Below are 15,292 nucleotides of genomic sequence, written 5' to 3'. Positions count from 1 at the left end.
AAAGGAAAAGATGCAAATATACTACTACTACTACTACTACAGTGCTACTACTATTATACTGAACATAGCAGATATGACTCATCCTCAAACAAGGACTTTTCTTCATAAAATTGGCTATCTTTTACTATCCTTTAACTATTTTTGTTTTTCCATAAGAGTTTTGTTATGGTGATGGCAACGTCTTTAACATGTATCAATCCTTTTCTTGTCCATAGCCTCAATTTACACACACATACGTACAGTGTAGTATAATGGTTAACGTGCTCAGCTTGTGTAAGGTCTGGTTAAGTCCCAGGAGCAGCAAGGCAGATGACAACCAGCAGATAAACATCAGTGAATAAACTATTTCTGGAAGGAGAAAAGGATGAGAAAGTGAAGAGCTAACATATAAGAAACAAGAAGCCATGGAGCAATAGAGAAAAAGGGGAGTTGAAGATAGTGTTGTATAGTCATATAGATGGGATAATTGCATCAGAAAAATCAGTACAGTAAAATCCCTCTCATCCGGCATCAACGGGACCGCCGACATGCCGTATACTTGAATAGAAGTGAAATTATGTCCACAGTCACCACCCTACACTCACGCATCTTACCATAACAAAAATCAGCTGATCTGATCAGCTGCTCAAGTGTAAGCACAACACGCTTCCTCTTTTCTACAACTTTAGGCATGATGAAGGCATCAGGCGACAAATAGTGCACATGCGGGACTGAGTCATTGAGTAAACACAGTGCAGTGGGCCACGGGTGGCGCGAAGCAGTGCGCTCTGGTGGCAAGGGGACAAAGTATGCCTCGCACAGGAATTTTAATCGATTTTATGAGTACACATTGATTTTTTATTGATTTTAAGGCTCAGGGAAAAATGTGCCGGATGAGAGGGATTTTACTGTATTGTTATACCGTTATACTGCATGTCTTACTGACATGGGGGAAAGCAAAAACACTATAAATGAAGTGACAAAAGTGTAAGTGAAAAATAGCACAAAATAAAAAAAAAGAATAAAATAAACAGTTACTAGATTAGGAAGAGTAAGAATTATGCAGTCACTGGTATTTCCGTCCCTCAATAAATAAATTACTGGATAAGAACGTCAACATAAGCAAGTCAAGTAATTATGTGACTGAAAAACTTGGAACAAATCGACAATAGTTGTAAAAAGGTGACAGGTTAGAGATCTTCATTTTAAATGGGATGGGATATTAAAAACATCTTGGAAAACAGATGAAGACCAACAATGAATTACATAACAATGGGTAACTGAAAAGATAAGGTCTAAAGATGTGCCAAAAAGATCATGTAATCTTATAACTGGAGACAAAGAGAAAGATAAGATGTAAAATGCAAACTAAAGTTTGCTTTGTTCCAGACAGGGTTTATGAAACCCGAGGGTAAAATTGAAAATAATGGAGACTAAGTCATGTGCAATAGAAAAAGAACTTATGAAAAAAAGCACTGCTGAAAAAAAAAAAAACACTATGCAAAATGAGGGTATTCATATTGGACCTTGCAACATTCTGGGTTAAGTACCTTTCTGTTTACCCTCTGATCTCACATCGGGGTCTTTGGTCTTCGGGGGCAGGGTGATTTCATTCATTGATGCAAGAGAGGAAGGCGTGGAGGGAAGGACAGTTTCTTACAGGAGGTGTTCTATTAAAAAGGTTAAGAACCACTGCTTTAGCATCTTTCATTTGGATTTATAAACTTTTTTTTTCTTCATCCAATTTTTTTTCCACACACGTCTACTAATTAGGAATATTAATATAATCTTTCCTAAAAAAATGTTAAAACATTTCTCAAGCCATCATTTATAATTTCGAATAATTTAAATATCAGTAGTATTTGTTTGCAAGGATTAATTTTCAGAATCGGTAAATATTATATGCCACCACAATCCCTTCACACACTTACATTCGTCTGCATTTCATCTAACTCCTCTATTATAAACAATTCTTTGACTATTAAAACTAGAAATATGTTTGTTTTAAACAAAAATATATAAATATCAAAGATATATTGACTGGAAGTATAGTTTATAATCTTTCATTCATGTGAAAATCTCGGGGCGCATGTCGGAGAGAGAGAGAAAGAGAGAGAGAGAGAGAGAGAGAGAGAGAGAGAATTATCTAGAAAAGCATGATGAAAGTGGGTGTATCAATTTTATCAAGTAAACTAAATAGACATTTTCCTACTTTACGTAGATGAAGTTTTCTTCCCTTTCTCTTCCATATTATAATCTTGACATTATGGAAATTAGAGAAAAAAAAAAAAAAAAAATCCACTACGACAATTATATAAATTACCGGCTACCAATAATTACATATCTTTGAGGAATACTAACTATCTCTTAACTAATTCTACTTCATTGTAGTACCGCCTTGCCAGATTACTGGATTAAAGGTTCTGTGACGAACTGAAATTCGGAGAAAAGAAAATCCCAATGGTATATGAAAATTTATAACGAAGGACACGATTACATAAAAAAAAAAAATTACTCACACGTTATATTTGTCAGACGTCTTTTTCGTTATTGTCTGTAGCTTTCACTCTTTACCTTAACTATATTCGTACACTTCATGTCACCGTACAAGAAAACAACTAGTGATATATGTAAAATTACTACACTATAACTAGTAGTTAAATATTGCATAATTTTACACCAAACAATTTAAGAATGATAAGTAACATACGGTATAACAAAAACTGGGGACAGAACTAAAGCAGATTACACTTAACATTAATTAGTCGATTCTTTCACCACAGCTCACCCTGCCTTCAACGTGGCGGTGGTGTGCCCTTCTCTCAACCTCACTCTTCCACAGCCAACACAAAACTGACACACTCAGTTGACTCATAGACTGCAGGGTTCTCTCGATCCTTGTCTCGCTCTTTGCTAAATGCCATTACTATGTTAACAACCATAACGATCACAGTGACGCTGTAAGGACTTAATAAACATGCTGAATAATGATGTATTCGTATGCAGCACAAATAATCTTGCTCTATAACCACTCTTCTGGCAATGGATTCCTGGAAGATACTCGCGCTTAAAGCTAAAATAATTTCATTCTAGATGATAACTGACAATTATATTCGAAGCATAGTTGAAGTAATGAATCCTTCTGTTTCTCATCGGTGGTCTCACGAGATTAAAAATTGTGATGATATACTTACAATGGCTTGTGCCAAAAAAAATATTCCAAGACAAGGCAATTAATCAAAACGCTGTGTCAGATTCTAACAACTATAACTACAACACACACACACATACCACACACACGCACGCACAAGGGCATCGTTGAAATCGTGTGAAGATGAAGACTTTAAGCAGTAAAGTGGCAAAGGGTGAAGGGATGGCTGGGAAAATGACAAGGAAGTGATAAGGTCTTTCCACATTTTCTTTTCTCAAGCAATGACGGTAACACACTCCTATACTCGCTTCTCTCGTGAAAGCCGTTATCACTTCACATGTTCACACCAAACAACATGACCATCATGCTGCAAGGACTACTGTTAGTAATTAGAGATAGTAAATAATGAAATGTAACCTATATAATACTGTATAAACATAATAATGGTTAGTACATGAATCTTTCCTCTTTATTGCACCGCTAGTGACAATACTTCCTTGTAAAATACTTTCTTTCACTATGAAGTCTGGTCACAAAAATCCGAAGCTTTGTTAAAACAGACCATGAATCTTTCTTTTGTTTCGAAGTCTTCAACAAGTTTATATTTATTCATAGAGGTCATTCCTTCTGTATGTTGGCAGACGAATGCTGATATATATGACTCTCTCTCTCTCTCTCTCTCTCTCTCTCTCTCTCTCTCTCTCTCTCTCTCTCTCTCTCTCATTTCGATCGTATTGGAAATCTGTTAGAACTATCGCCGTCAGCACATTATGTACTAGTTGAACTTGTGACGTTGCATGGTAAGTTGCTTTCAATAATTTCACTAGACTTCTCACTGCGTTGCTAAAAAAGTATTAAAGATTAAATTTTTTTTTTTGTTTCCTACCCTGTCCAGAGATACATTTTTCTCTATCTTTAACACTCATCCATTTGAGGAGAATAACAACTGCGAAAACAAAATCCTCAACTCTCAGAAGTCACGAACAATTAACACAAGCGATAAACAGTGAACAGTAAGGCAAGGGGCAGCAGCAGCAGGGAGAGGTGGGAGATGGCGGAGGGCGGGGCGGCGTTACAGCCATCATAGGTGCACGTCAAGATGCATCCAGTTAGTTGTTCGCCTCCGAATTTGAAGACACCGCACTGCGAGTCCATGTTCTCCAGCACGCATGTCCGGATCATCAACGACTCACTCGTCCTTACTGCAACACGGGGTGAAGTTTTGATGAACTCGTATTGTTATTCTGGTCACAGTGAAGAAAGAGTCAAGGGAAAAATGGACATAAAAGGGTATGCGACTAGAAATTCAAATAATGAGAGGTATAATTTCTATTTTCACCGGTATATGAGTGTATCAGTGACAGACATGACCTTAATGTAGACTGGTCCAACGACACTAGGCCATTTTGGCGATAAATTTAAAAGTTGAGAGCCACTTATAATAGTGTGTGTGTGTGTGTGTGTGTGTGTGTTTTATTCCATATACATAACTGTAGAATCACAGATAGTTTACATTTGTTTCATGTTTTAGAATTAACCAATATATTAATATGAGTGTTCGCCCACGGTCCCGCAGTTGGACCAAACTGCCTTAATATATTACAAGAAAAAAAAAATCCTGAGTAATTATATTCTTTATGGTATGTATATAACGCTTAATGGCTTACATAACCTTAACGCATTAAAAAGTAGCCAGTCTTTTCTTATCTAACAGCAGCTAAGGATGGTCCGAAGAAAAGTGAGAAAAAGACAAAACCATTATAAAAATGTTATCCACGCCCTTACGTTAAAGCAAGATAAAGACTAAAACGATAATTTTCAAGGTTGAGACACCCACAACGGTACCCGCACTTCCCTCCTTCCCATAATGATCTATTCTCACCATTCCCATGCACGCATGTCGCTCTTGACAACAACAGGGTCAAGAAAATATCGTTATTTCATTAACTGAGATGACTTATCTCGTCTATGAATCAAGCGTAACAATATATTTAAAAAAATAAATAAATAAAAATAAACAAATAAATAAAATTAGTAAATAAATAAATAAATAAAAACAGGTAGTAAATCGTGAAAACTGTGTCTCGGCACACTGAAATCCACCCCTTCGCTTGAAAACAGTAGATGACATGAACAAACCTTTTGCATTAATATCATGAACATGGTAACCATTGTTGCTACGCGCGCGCGCGCGCGCGCGCGTGTGTGTGTGTGTGTGTGTGTGTGTGTGTGTGTGTGTGTGTGTGTGTGTGTGTGTTCGTAACATTATGCATTTATTGATATATCTATTAAGACTGTAATCATGAAAATCATAAAAAAGCGTAAAAAAGCAGCAGCAGCAGCAGCAGCAGCAGCAGCAGTAGTAGTAGTAGTAGTAGTAGTAGTAGTAGTAGTAGTAGTAGTAGTAGTAGTAGTAGTAGTAGTAGTAGCAGCAGCAGCAGCAGCAGCAGCAGCAGCAGCAGCAGCAGCAGCAGCAGCAGCAGCAGCAGCAGCAGCAGCAGCAGCAGCAGCAGTTGTAGTAGTAGTAGTAGTAGTAGTAGTAGTGGTGGTGGTAATAGTAGTAGTAGTAGTAGTAGTAGTAGTAGTAGTAGTAGTAGTAGTAGTAGTAGTAGTAATAATAATAATAATAACAATAATAATAATAATAATAATAATAATAATAATAATAATAATAATAATAATAATGAGAGAGTGAGAGAGAGAGAGAGAGAGAGAGAGAGAGAGAGAGAGAGAGAGAGAGAGAGAGAGAGAGAGAGAGAGAGAGAGAGAGAGGGTAAGTGACTGTGACACAGTGAGAAAACAGTGATGAACAGTTGCGACTCTCTCTCTCTCTCTCTCTCTCTCTCTCTCTCTCTCTCTCTGTCGTGTTGTTGCAGTTGTTCTCATCATCATCATCATCAATGTAAATAAGACCTTCATGATTTTGACCTTGTGGATAGATGTATCTATATAATGCAACACACACATCTGTTATGTCGTTAATATATATATATATATATATATATATATATATATATATATATATATATATATATATATATATATATATATATATATATATATATATATATAAAATCCTAAAATTCAAGGCCAGGCTACAACAGCATCTACTATTTAAAAGCCAAGGATGGAAGGACACTCATAACAAAACAAAACAAGTGAATCAGCAGGAATACACTCTCTCACCTGAAGTCCCAATGATTTTAACGCAATAGTTGGCGGGAAACTGGCCAATGTGACCTTCTTTGGGCACTTTGCAGTCTTGGGAGAAGACAGAATGGGCGGGGTGGTACGGGTCCTCGCAGTTCACGTCTGACCCATTCTTGGAGGAGCAAACATAGCAGCTGATGCCCCGGACACCTGTTGTCAGCACGGAGAGAGAGAGAGAGAGAGAGAGAGAGAGAGAGAGAGAGAGAGAGAGAGAGAGAGAGAGAGAGAGAGAGAGAGAGAGAGAGAGAGAGAGAGAGTAAATATTCTTGAGGGATACTATCTTAATATTCTTTTATTCGTAGAGAATGTATAGTGTTAAGATTTTTTTTTCTGTGAGTTATGACTACGAAATTATTTCAGACTTGGATAAAAGTTATAGGATTTAAGTTTACAACCTTCGTCGTTCACGAAATGAATTAGGCGAATGAACTGAATTTGCCCTTCCATGTTCTTTGATCTGTACAGGAAAATACAAGATTACGAATGACCAATTAAATACGTTACTGTATCACTACCAACACAAGTCACTTACCTTTCTCCAGTGTCAAGAAGTGGAACAACAGCAACACCAGCTGACAACGAACACCTTTTGGCATGGCCATTTTCTGAAAAAAATAAATAAAAAATCTATATTTGTGTTTTGCATTCGTTCTCTAATACACCTTATTAACTGTATTTTCCAGGAGTTTCTCCCTACTCGAGCTGTACGGTAATTGTCCTTATTTCGAGATACACTGATCTCAAGAGGCTAGCCTTGAGAGGGAGCAGCCATTGGAAACTTCTGACGCAACGTATAGAGTTTGCACATCACAGTGATCACCACAGTTCACGCCAGTACAGAAGTTCTGAGATGGTTTAGCGGCGATAAGGCTAATGACTTGCAAAGGCAACTTCATACGTACTTCGGTACAAATTAAAAGCATACTAATATATGCACAATAATACGGTATGATTTCAAGATATAAGGTAGTTAAAGCAACTTGTATTTCAAAATAATACATACAGGAAAATATACGTACAATCTTTTCCCAATATAATTATTATAAATGGCAAACAAACAAGGCCAAAATAACGGAAAAGTTAGTTACAAGGCAGCGGAGTGAGGGTGCCGTGCTTAACGTTGGCTGCAGCTGCAGTGAATTATATACTCATGTTCGCGTCTGTTGACTGCTCATCCTTCAAGGGGCCTGCGCACAGTCATACATGTTGGCATACTTGCATGACAAACACGTGTATGAAGCTAAGTTTGACCGTGTGATGGGTGAGTTTGGTTGGCATACATGTTGGTCATACTGTATGACGAAAATCAAACCGAGCTTGACTTTTCTGGGCGGAGCTTATATGTCCACATACATGTTGGTACGTCTGACAGTTCGTCATACCGTCAAACATCAGTTTGAGCTTTACAGGTTGTGAGGGAAGATGTCCATTAACAGCAGTACGGAGTGCGCTAATGCAAAACAGCATGAGAAGAACATTATATTACAATTTATAAATTGCTACAGAGAACACCCGGCTCTATGGAAAGTCAAATCCCAAGAATACTCAAATAAAATTGAAAGGAATAAAGGGATTGTTCAACTTGTAGAAATTCTAAAGGAACTAGAGCCAGAATGCACTCGAGACGGTGTCATGAAGAAAATAAATAGCCTACGTTCTGCGTTCAGGAGAGAACATAAAAAACATGAAAATTCAAAGAAATCTGGGGCAGTAACAGTTTGAATGTGAAAATTTCTTACTTTTTAAAAGCCAGCTTCTTGCCCATTTCGATCTCTTTGTTTCTTTTTTCTTTAACGCTAAAGCTAGCCCAACGCCAATTAGGGTGTCTTCGTCTAGAGACATGTCGTTCCTGCGCACACACTTTACTGACTGATGTTTGTTGCCAATTAGTATGACTGTGTGATGAGTCTTCATACACGTGTTTGTCATGCAAGTATGCCAACATGTATGACTGTGTGCAGGCCCCTTTACGCTGCCGACGCTGTCCTTCATCATACACGCGAACACCCCCCTCCGTCCAACCCTCCACACACACACACACACACACACACATACACACAGAGATTACTTTCTCAATTTTCTGGCAGAAAGACACTTTAACAACAGACACGCCTCCTTCTGCACTTCTATATTGGCAGCAGCTAGGGTGACAAGCCTGGGGAAGAGCATTTTAGAATCGAGCATCATGAAAATCCTTTCTTGCGAGATGTTCGGGTATGATTATAGACAGATAGATAGATAGATGGATAGATAGATAGACAGACTGATAGATAGATAGATAGAAAGATTATAGATAGATAAATAGTTAAGTTTTGCGGATGAACCAGACATGAATCTGCGACTCGCGGGCCACCTGTGGCATGGGTGCTCCTTTCGTGCGGGTGGCTGAGCTGTGTGTGGTAATTACGGGGTGTCTCAGTCACGTGAAACATGCAACACAACATTCTTATTTGTTTATTCATTTTATTGTTTATATTATTATTATTATTTTTTTTTTGGTGATTGGGTTCTAAATCTGGAAGTCTAACCTTTGGTATTATACTATATTTAATTTTTTTTTACAAGTTCCACTATTTTCTATTTTTTTTTTTTTCATTATCTCATTTAGTATAAGTTTTATTTATCTGTCGGCAAAATACCACAGCGAAAGAAGAAAATAATAATAATATAATACGCATATATCACATCAATTGCAAGACATCAATTCTTCCTGTACATATTACAGAAATAATGGCAATGACCTCATTAATATATTCATAGTTGTTAGATATCTTTATAATAATGTAAATTAAGTCACCCGTCGATGGATACAACGAACAATATTAGCTTGGACCACAACTCAGAAGGTTATTTGAGCCCATTCCTCTTCAAGACAAATAGTACATCCTGAACACGTTCCAGTCACCCCCTCTCGCAGCCTTGATGGATGAGCACCCCTCACAATTGCCTAAGAGGACTGGATTGGTAAGTGCTAATAACCAACAGGTGAATAACTTTAATGATTTGTCAGGTAACTCAACCGAAGATCATACATCGACGTATTCTAATCATTACACGCATGTTGCCTATCACTGCCAATACTACGTTCCGGCTTGCTTTTACTACTGCCGTCCCTTTGATATTTTACTTCTACTTCTTTTTTTTTTTTTTTTTTTATGAACAGACCTCACAAACGCATATTATCCTTCTTTTCCATCAACAAGCCTGACGTTGTTCATTCTCTATCCTCATTTCACTAGCTCTTCATAGCTTTTTGTTTTCCCCTTCCCTCTGTTTACATCCAAGGGTCATAATTAGCGCTTGTCAGTACTATATAAACTCTACTTCATTAATTTTGTTTGCTCTATAGATTCCGAATGGTTGTGAGAACATCAACCATATCACTGTGAGTCTCCATTCTTCTTCCCTCTCCTTCAATCCTTCCTGCCTATCCTTTCCCGGTCACGTGCCAGTATCCTCCTAACAAACCAAGAATTACGAGGTAGCAAATGCTATGAAATTTCTCACTACAAAAAATATATACATATACCTGCATAAAGTTAACAATCATTAATTCAACCATCGGTGTAAGTGACAAACAGGGTTATATAAAATTACGTCATTACAATTAGAACGATAAAAAAGTTTTGCACGACAATATCGTTTCAGTGACACGGAACTGGACTTACCGTGTGAATATTTTACAGCATCCTCAAAAGACGCCGCCCTCCCTCAACAGCGTATATTATTGGATCTGCCCTCTGACGCTCACTCCTCGCTTCCAACCGACTTTCCCACTCCCTTGTGAAAAGTGTCCTCGTAATATATCGGGATTGTCACTGATGGGATTCCAGTTCAGCAGATGCTACTTGTTTAGTTTCTCTACAGTATTACACACAATAGTACTCACGCCGTAGCGGGGACGTGAGAGGAACTGAGGCAACGAGTCCAATGGAAACCAATACTTATTCCGGCGGCTGCGCATTATCTCCCGCTTTCATCTCTCGGCCTCGCCTTTACTGCCAGTGATGGAGTTTACACACAATACACTAATTGATCCAATACTGTTTATACTCGACTTAAATATACAAGATCTGATGCATTCAGTAATAATACAATATTGTGATTAATACGCAATATGAATGACAAAGCAAGAAATATGAACATCGTACGTTTGGCAGCCTGTTTGTTTCCCTTACAATTTCCCTGCTTCAGAAAACAAGCAGCATGTCAATGAATATACTAAATGAACAAGGGCTGAAAGTCGGTTGTGAAAAATCTGTACTCTCTGGTGTAATGGTTAGAGATAATAACATCGATAACGAGAATTAATAAAGGACCACAGGTAGCTGTTAAATGATTTCCTTAACCATACAAAGCAAAGATGATAGACTGTATTATATCTCTCTCATCCATGATACAAAATACTTTGAAATTCAAAAGGTGTGCTAAATGAATGCATTAGTGCAGTATCTTTAAAGTTAATGTAAATATTGGTTACAGTTATATAGCCAATAACAGTAAGCTACAGTTGGCGATATATATTATTATTATATGCTGCTGCAGTGCGCAAAGAGGGCATTTCTATTTAAAAACACGATTGTGCACCTACATATTCGTTACCAAAAGTAAGTATTTTGCGTACTGCGACATATCATGTAAAGTATCAACTGTAGCTTACTGTTGTTGGCTGCATAACTATAACCACTACTTATATTGCCTTTAAAGATGGTTGCTGCTTTTTTTTTTTTTTTTTTTTTTTTTCGAACGTGGAGACAACACTGAATGAGACCCGCGTGGTTCAGGGCTGGAAGAGATGGCGATGATCAATTGAGTTTATCTGTTTGGTCTTTGTAATGTAACTAAACCTATCGTCAAAAATACTCTCTCTCTCTCTCTCTCTCTCTCTCTCTCTCTCTCTCTCTCTGTGTGTGTGTGTGTGTGCGTGTGATTTTTTTGTTTTGTTTTAAATTATTGCTGTAAATCCTCAATATATAACCATTTAAATCCTTTTAGGTATAGGGCATCAGTTTGCTTGGAGAATTCTGACGTACTGTACAACCAAGAAATTGGTCTCCTTCTCTCTGCCATACCATATGAAACCTTTGAGTGTAGTGCCTGCAAGTCTGCAGTTCACGGGTGTAGCTAAACTGCTCCTCCTTTTCATGCCATTCTATTATAGTTTCTAAAATACTAGTGTCATGATTGGTAAAATAATAATTAACTAAGAAATATGTTGAACAAATATATTTGCTTTTGTAATTGTTTATATCACCATCACAATAATACTAATTTGAGATTACTTGGTGCACTCACTACATTGGATTACATACGTAATAAATTACATTACCAGAATCAAACCATTACATATATACATCTGGTTTCAATTCACCATAGAATATTACATTTAGGGCGCACTAGTTTAGCCCAGTAACATGCATACTTCATAGGAACATAATGTGAAATGCTGACATATTTGAAAAAAATCAGAATATTGTCTTTGTCGAGCAACCATAGTTTATCTGAATATTTCTGTAGTGAAATATGCGTAATACAGCTGGGGAGACCCTAGAAAACTTCTGTCTTCACTTGTAGAAACCAAATGTACTTTTATTCCATATTTTAGTGGGAATTTTTCTATTATTTAGTTTTCTACCTCTAATTTCCGAAGCAATACAGTAGAAGTTTCTTTAAAATGGATAAGATCACACAAACTACTGTGCATATCTCTCCCGCTTCATGGGCTCCTCTCACACCTAGCATTCATTTCCATGGATCACATTTTCCTAGAGTCGACATCCTCTTACAAAGTGAGAAGAAAAATAAATAAATAAAAATAAATAAATAAATAAATGAAAATAAAAATAAGTAAATAAATAAATAAATAAATAAAATAAATAAATAAATAAATAAATAAATAAATAAAATAAAATAAAATAAATAAACAATAAAACAAATAGATAAATAAATTAATTAAAAAAGACTCCTTCACGTTCATCACCTTAACACTTCCAAATGGAATATATTAGGTTAACACTGAAATTGAAAACATATTTCTTTAATTTCTCCAATTTATTTCTTCACCTAGATTAGACCTTGGTTTATTTTCATCCACACAGTATCCTCATTGTCAGCTCAATAATCTTAGTTTCTGCATAAATATTGTAAGGAGAAGAGACACAATGAAAGGAAACAGTTTGCCATAAGTAAAAGATAATTCAATGAACTTAGCTAAACAAATAATCTCACACCATTCAAATCCAGGAACCACAGGCTCCAAGGTAGTGTTGTTTCCATTCAATCTCACTATGAGTTGTACAAAGAAGTGAGATCACCAGCGACAGGTTCTAGTGATGCCCAAATGGTCAAATAATCCCAGCCACCACTTACAATAAATCACCCAAAATACTCTACATTCATGGTTCCCATCAATTGCTGGGAAATAGGAAAAAATGCTCAGCAGAAAGGTAATACAAAAACTATAAAAACTAATACTGAAAACAAATATGATTTACTTTCATGCATGTACTTCATGTGCATTTCACTACCAAATGAATTCATTTCCAATCAAAAATACAGAAATGACTCTTTAATCTTCTTTCTTTTCAATAACTGGTAATTGAAACTTGTAGCTGGAGTTATTTCTGTCAATATGAAAGGAATATATAAATGCTTATCACATACTATTATGTATAGTGACTGCTTTTGAGGGCCTGTTCTTACATAGGTAACTGTCCTAATTAATTTGTATCACATTTTCAAGACAATTTGATCATAACAAGCTATCTGATTAGTGAGAAGAGGTAATGAACTATTCAATGCATAGACTGTGCACATGGAATGGCACAGACGGTAAGTTTAGTTGTAGGTAATCTCCCAGAGAGGGCTGCTCAAGAAAGTGACAAGAAAGATATGCACAGCTAAACAGCACACCAGACATTCATGTAAGAAATCTTTTTTCGTAACAAAATATATTATAGAAATGCTAAGAGAAAAAAGTTATCAATAAGTTTTAGGTACTACAGCACTGAAATAAATAAAGCATCTACATCTCATTAAAATTTACTGATTGTTTTGGATTTGCATGAAAAAAATAACTTAAAATTCATAAACAACTTCAATGTAACTTTTGAAAATATGAGATTACATATCAAAGCAACTTTCCTTTGTTATGAAGTATTTTTTACATACTGACTACTATAATGATGTAATATAAATCCGAAAAAATAAGATATGTAAAAAAAAAAAAAAAATAAAATAAATAAATAAAAATAAAAAATAGAATAAAATAACTAAGTTGCTTCATCAATTCCAGACTCTTACTATTAGTGATGTGATATTTGAACTACATTAAGCCAAGGGGAGGTTAGCTGCATTTCAATATCTCATGGTTTGTAAAAGTGAAAAAAAATTAGAGAGAGAGAGAGAGAGAGAGAGAGAGAGAGAGAGAGAGAGAGAGAGAGAGAGAGAGAGAGAGAGAGAGAGAGAGAGAGAGAGAGAGAGAGAGAGAGAGAGAGAGAGAGAGAGAGAGATACTATATTAGCAAAACCCTAAAAAAAAAAAAAAAAAAAAAAAAATATATATATATATATATATATATATATATATATATATATATATATATATATATATATATATATATATATATATATATATATATATATATATATATATATATATATATATATATATATATATATATATATATATATATATATATATATATATATATATATATATATATATATATATATATATATATATATATATATAATGAGGTTAACATTACATTCTTGCCTTTGTACAGTGAGATCATACACTAAATCTATGATGCTTCATAGAATTTACTGTAATAAAATACTGAGCTCTTTTTTACCACAGAAACAAGACTGTCATCTTATTTCTGACAGGCAAGTGGTTTTCTCTTCACACTTGATATAATTACAAAAGATTAAGTTCTTATCACACCATTAAAAAGAGCAGCTCTCATCCCAAACATTTGTACTCTTTCATTTTCACACACCTAATTTGATGCTCCTATTACACTTGTAATACATAGATGTATATGAACACTTCAATTTCTTCTTTAGTAATGACTTATGACTGGCCTTTGACAACAGTGACCAATTTAACCAGCAAATTAGTGTTATGGCATCTCTAATTATCATATATAGCATATCAAATTCAATTATAACACAGAGATCATAATAAAATTTCCATCTCCATCCAATCTATCAAACCTGCTGTCGCTGACATTATATACAACCATATTTAAAGAAGTGCAAAGGATCAGCTTACTGTAACTGATATTTATCTGATATATTCATTAGTAGACACAATTGAGCAGGCATAAATACAACTTTTTGCCATTACTGATGGATCTCTGCATATTTGATGACATCATGATGTTCAAACTAGCAACCTATTAACCAGATTAACCCTTATACCTACAGTATTCTTGTGGTTTAGAAGTATGTGGTTTATATACTTCTAGTGTTGGGGATACAAAACCAAATCAAGATTTACTTGACACAGAATCCAACAGATGTGACTGAGGATAAATGGCTGGTGCTGGGAGTGTTTACTGTTCATAAAGTGATACTGAAATAAAACATAGATATCATAAGTGAGTATCACATCACTTCTTTCTATCTTAATCACACAATGAACACTGGTAATGAACATGTCAATAACTTACTCAAATGTACAAATTCAAGGCATATGTGCAGTTAATGAAAAAATAATAATCTACCACAGCAGCTCTATGATAGCATTACAACTTTGTGGCAATGCAAAAAATGTGTTATGTAAGAGGAGACACAAGAAATAGCTGCAAGATTAGGATGGGAGGTCCTAGAATGATATGAGGCCTCAGTAGTATGTGAGTCACTATTGTAGCCTTCTTTAAGTCTATGGAGCTGAAAGTGATAAATGTATGGAATTTCCTAAAATAAACAAGGTCATCACCACTAA

At 35.6% G+C, this 15,292-nt stretch overlaps 1 protein-coding gene across 1 annotated transcript; it reads right to left on the bottom strand.

Moving 5' to 3' along the window:
- Positions 1-2,440: 2,440 nt before the first annotated feature.
- On the bottom strand, positions 2,441-10,319 carry LOC135114106 (uncharacterized). Its single transcript, XM_064029807.1, has 4 exons — positions 10,230-10,319; positions 6,873-6,945; positions 6,317-6,490; positions 2,441-4,332 (listed from the first exon to the last, which is right to left on the bottom strand). Exons 1-4 carry the CDS (start codon positions 10,302-10,304, stop codon positions 4,118-4,120), a joined length of 537 nt encoding a protein of 178 aa, XP_063885877.1. The 5' UTR covers positions 10,305-10,319; the 3' UTR covers positions 2,441-4,117.
- Between the last annotated feature and the right edge of the window lie 4,973 nt (positions 10,320-15,292).

This window comes from Scylla paramamosain, chromosome 27 (assembly GCF_035594125.1).
Source record: "Scylla paramamosain isolate STU-SP2022 chromosome 27, ASM3559412v1, whole genome shotgun sequence".
In the NCBI taxonomy this organism is placed as follows: Eukaryota; Metazoa; Arthropoda; class Malacostraca; order Decapoda; family Portunidae; genus Scylla; species Scylla paramamosain.
This window is presented reverse-complemented; position numbering and strand designations above follow the sequence as displayed.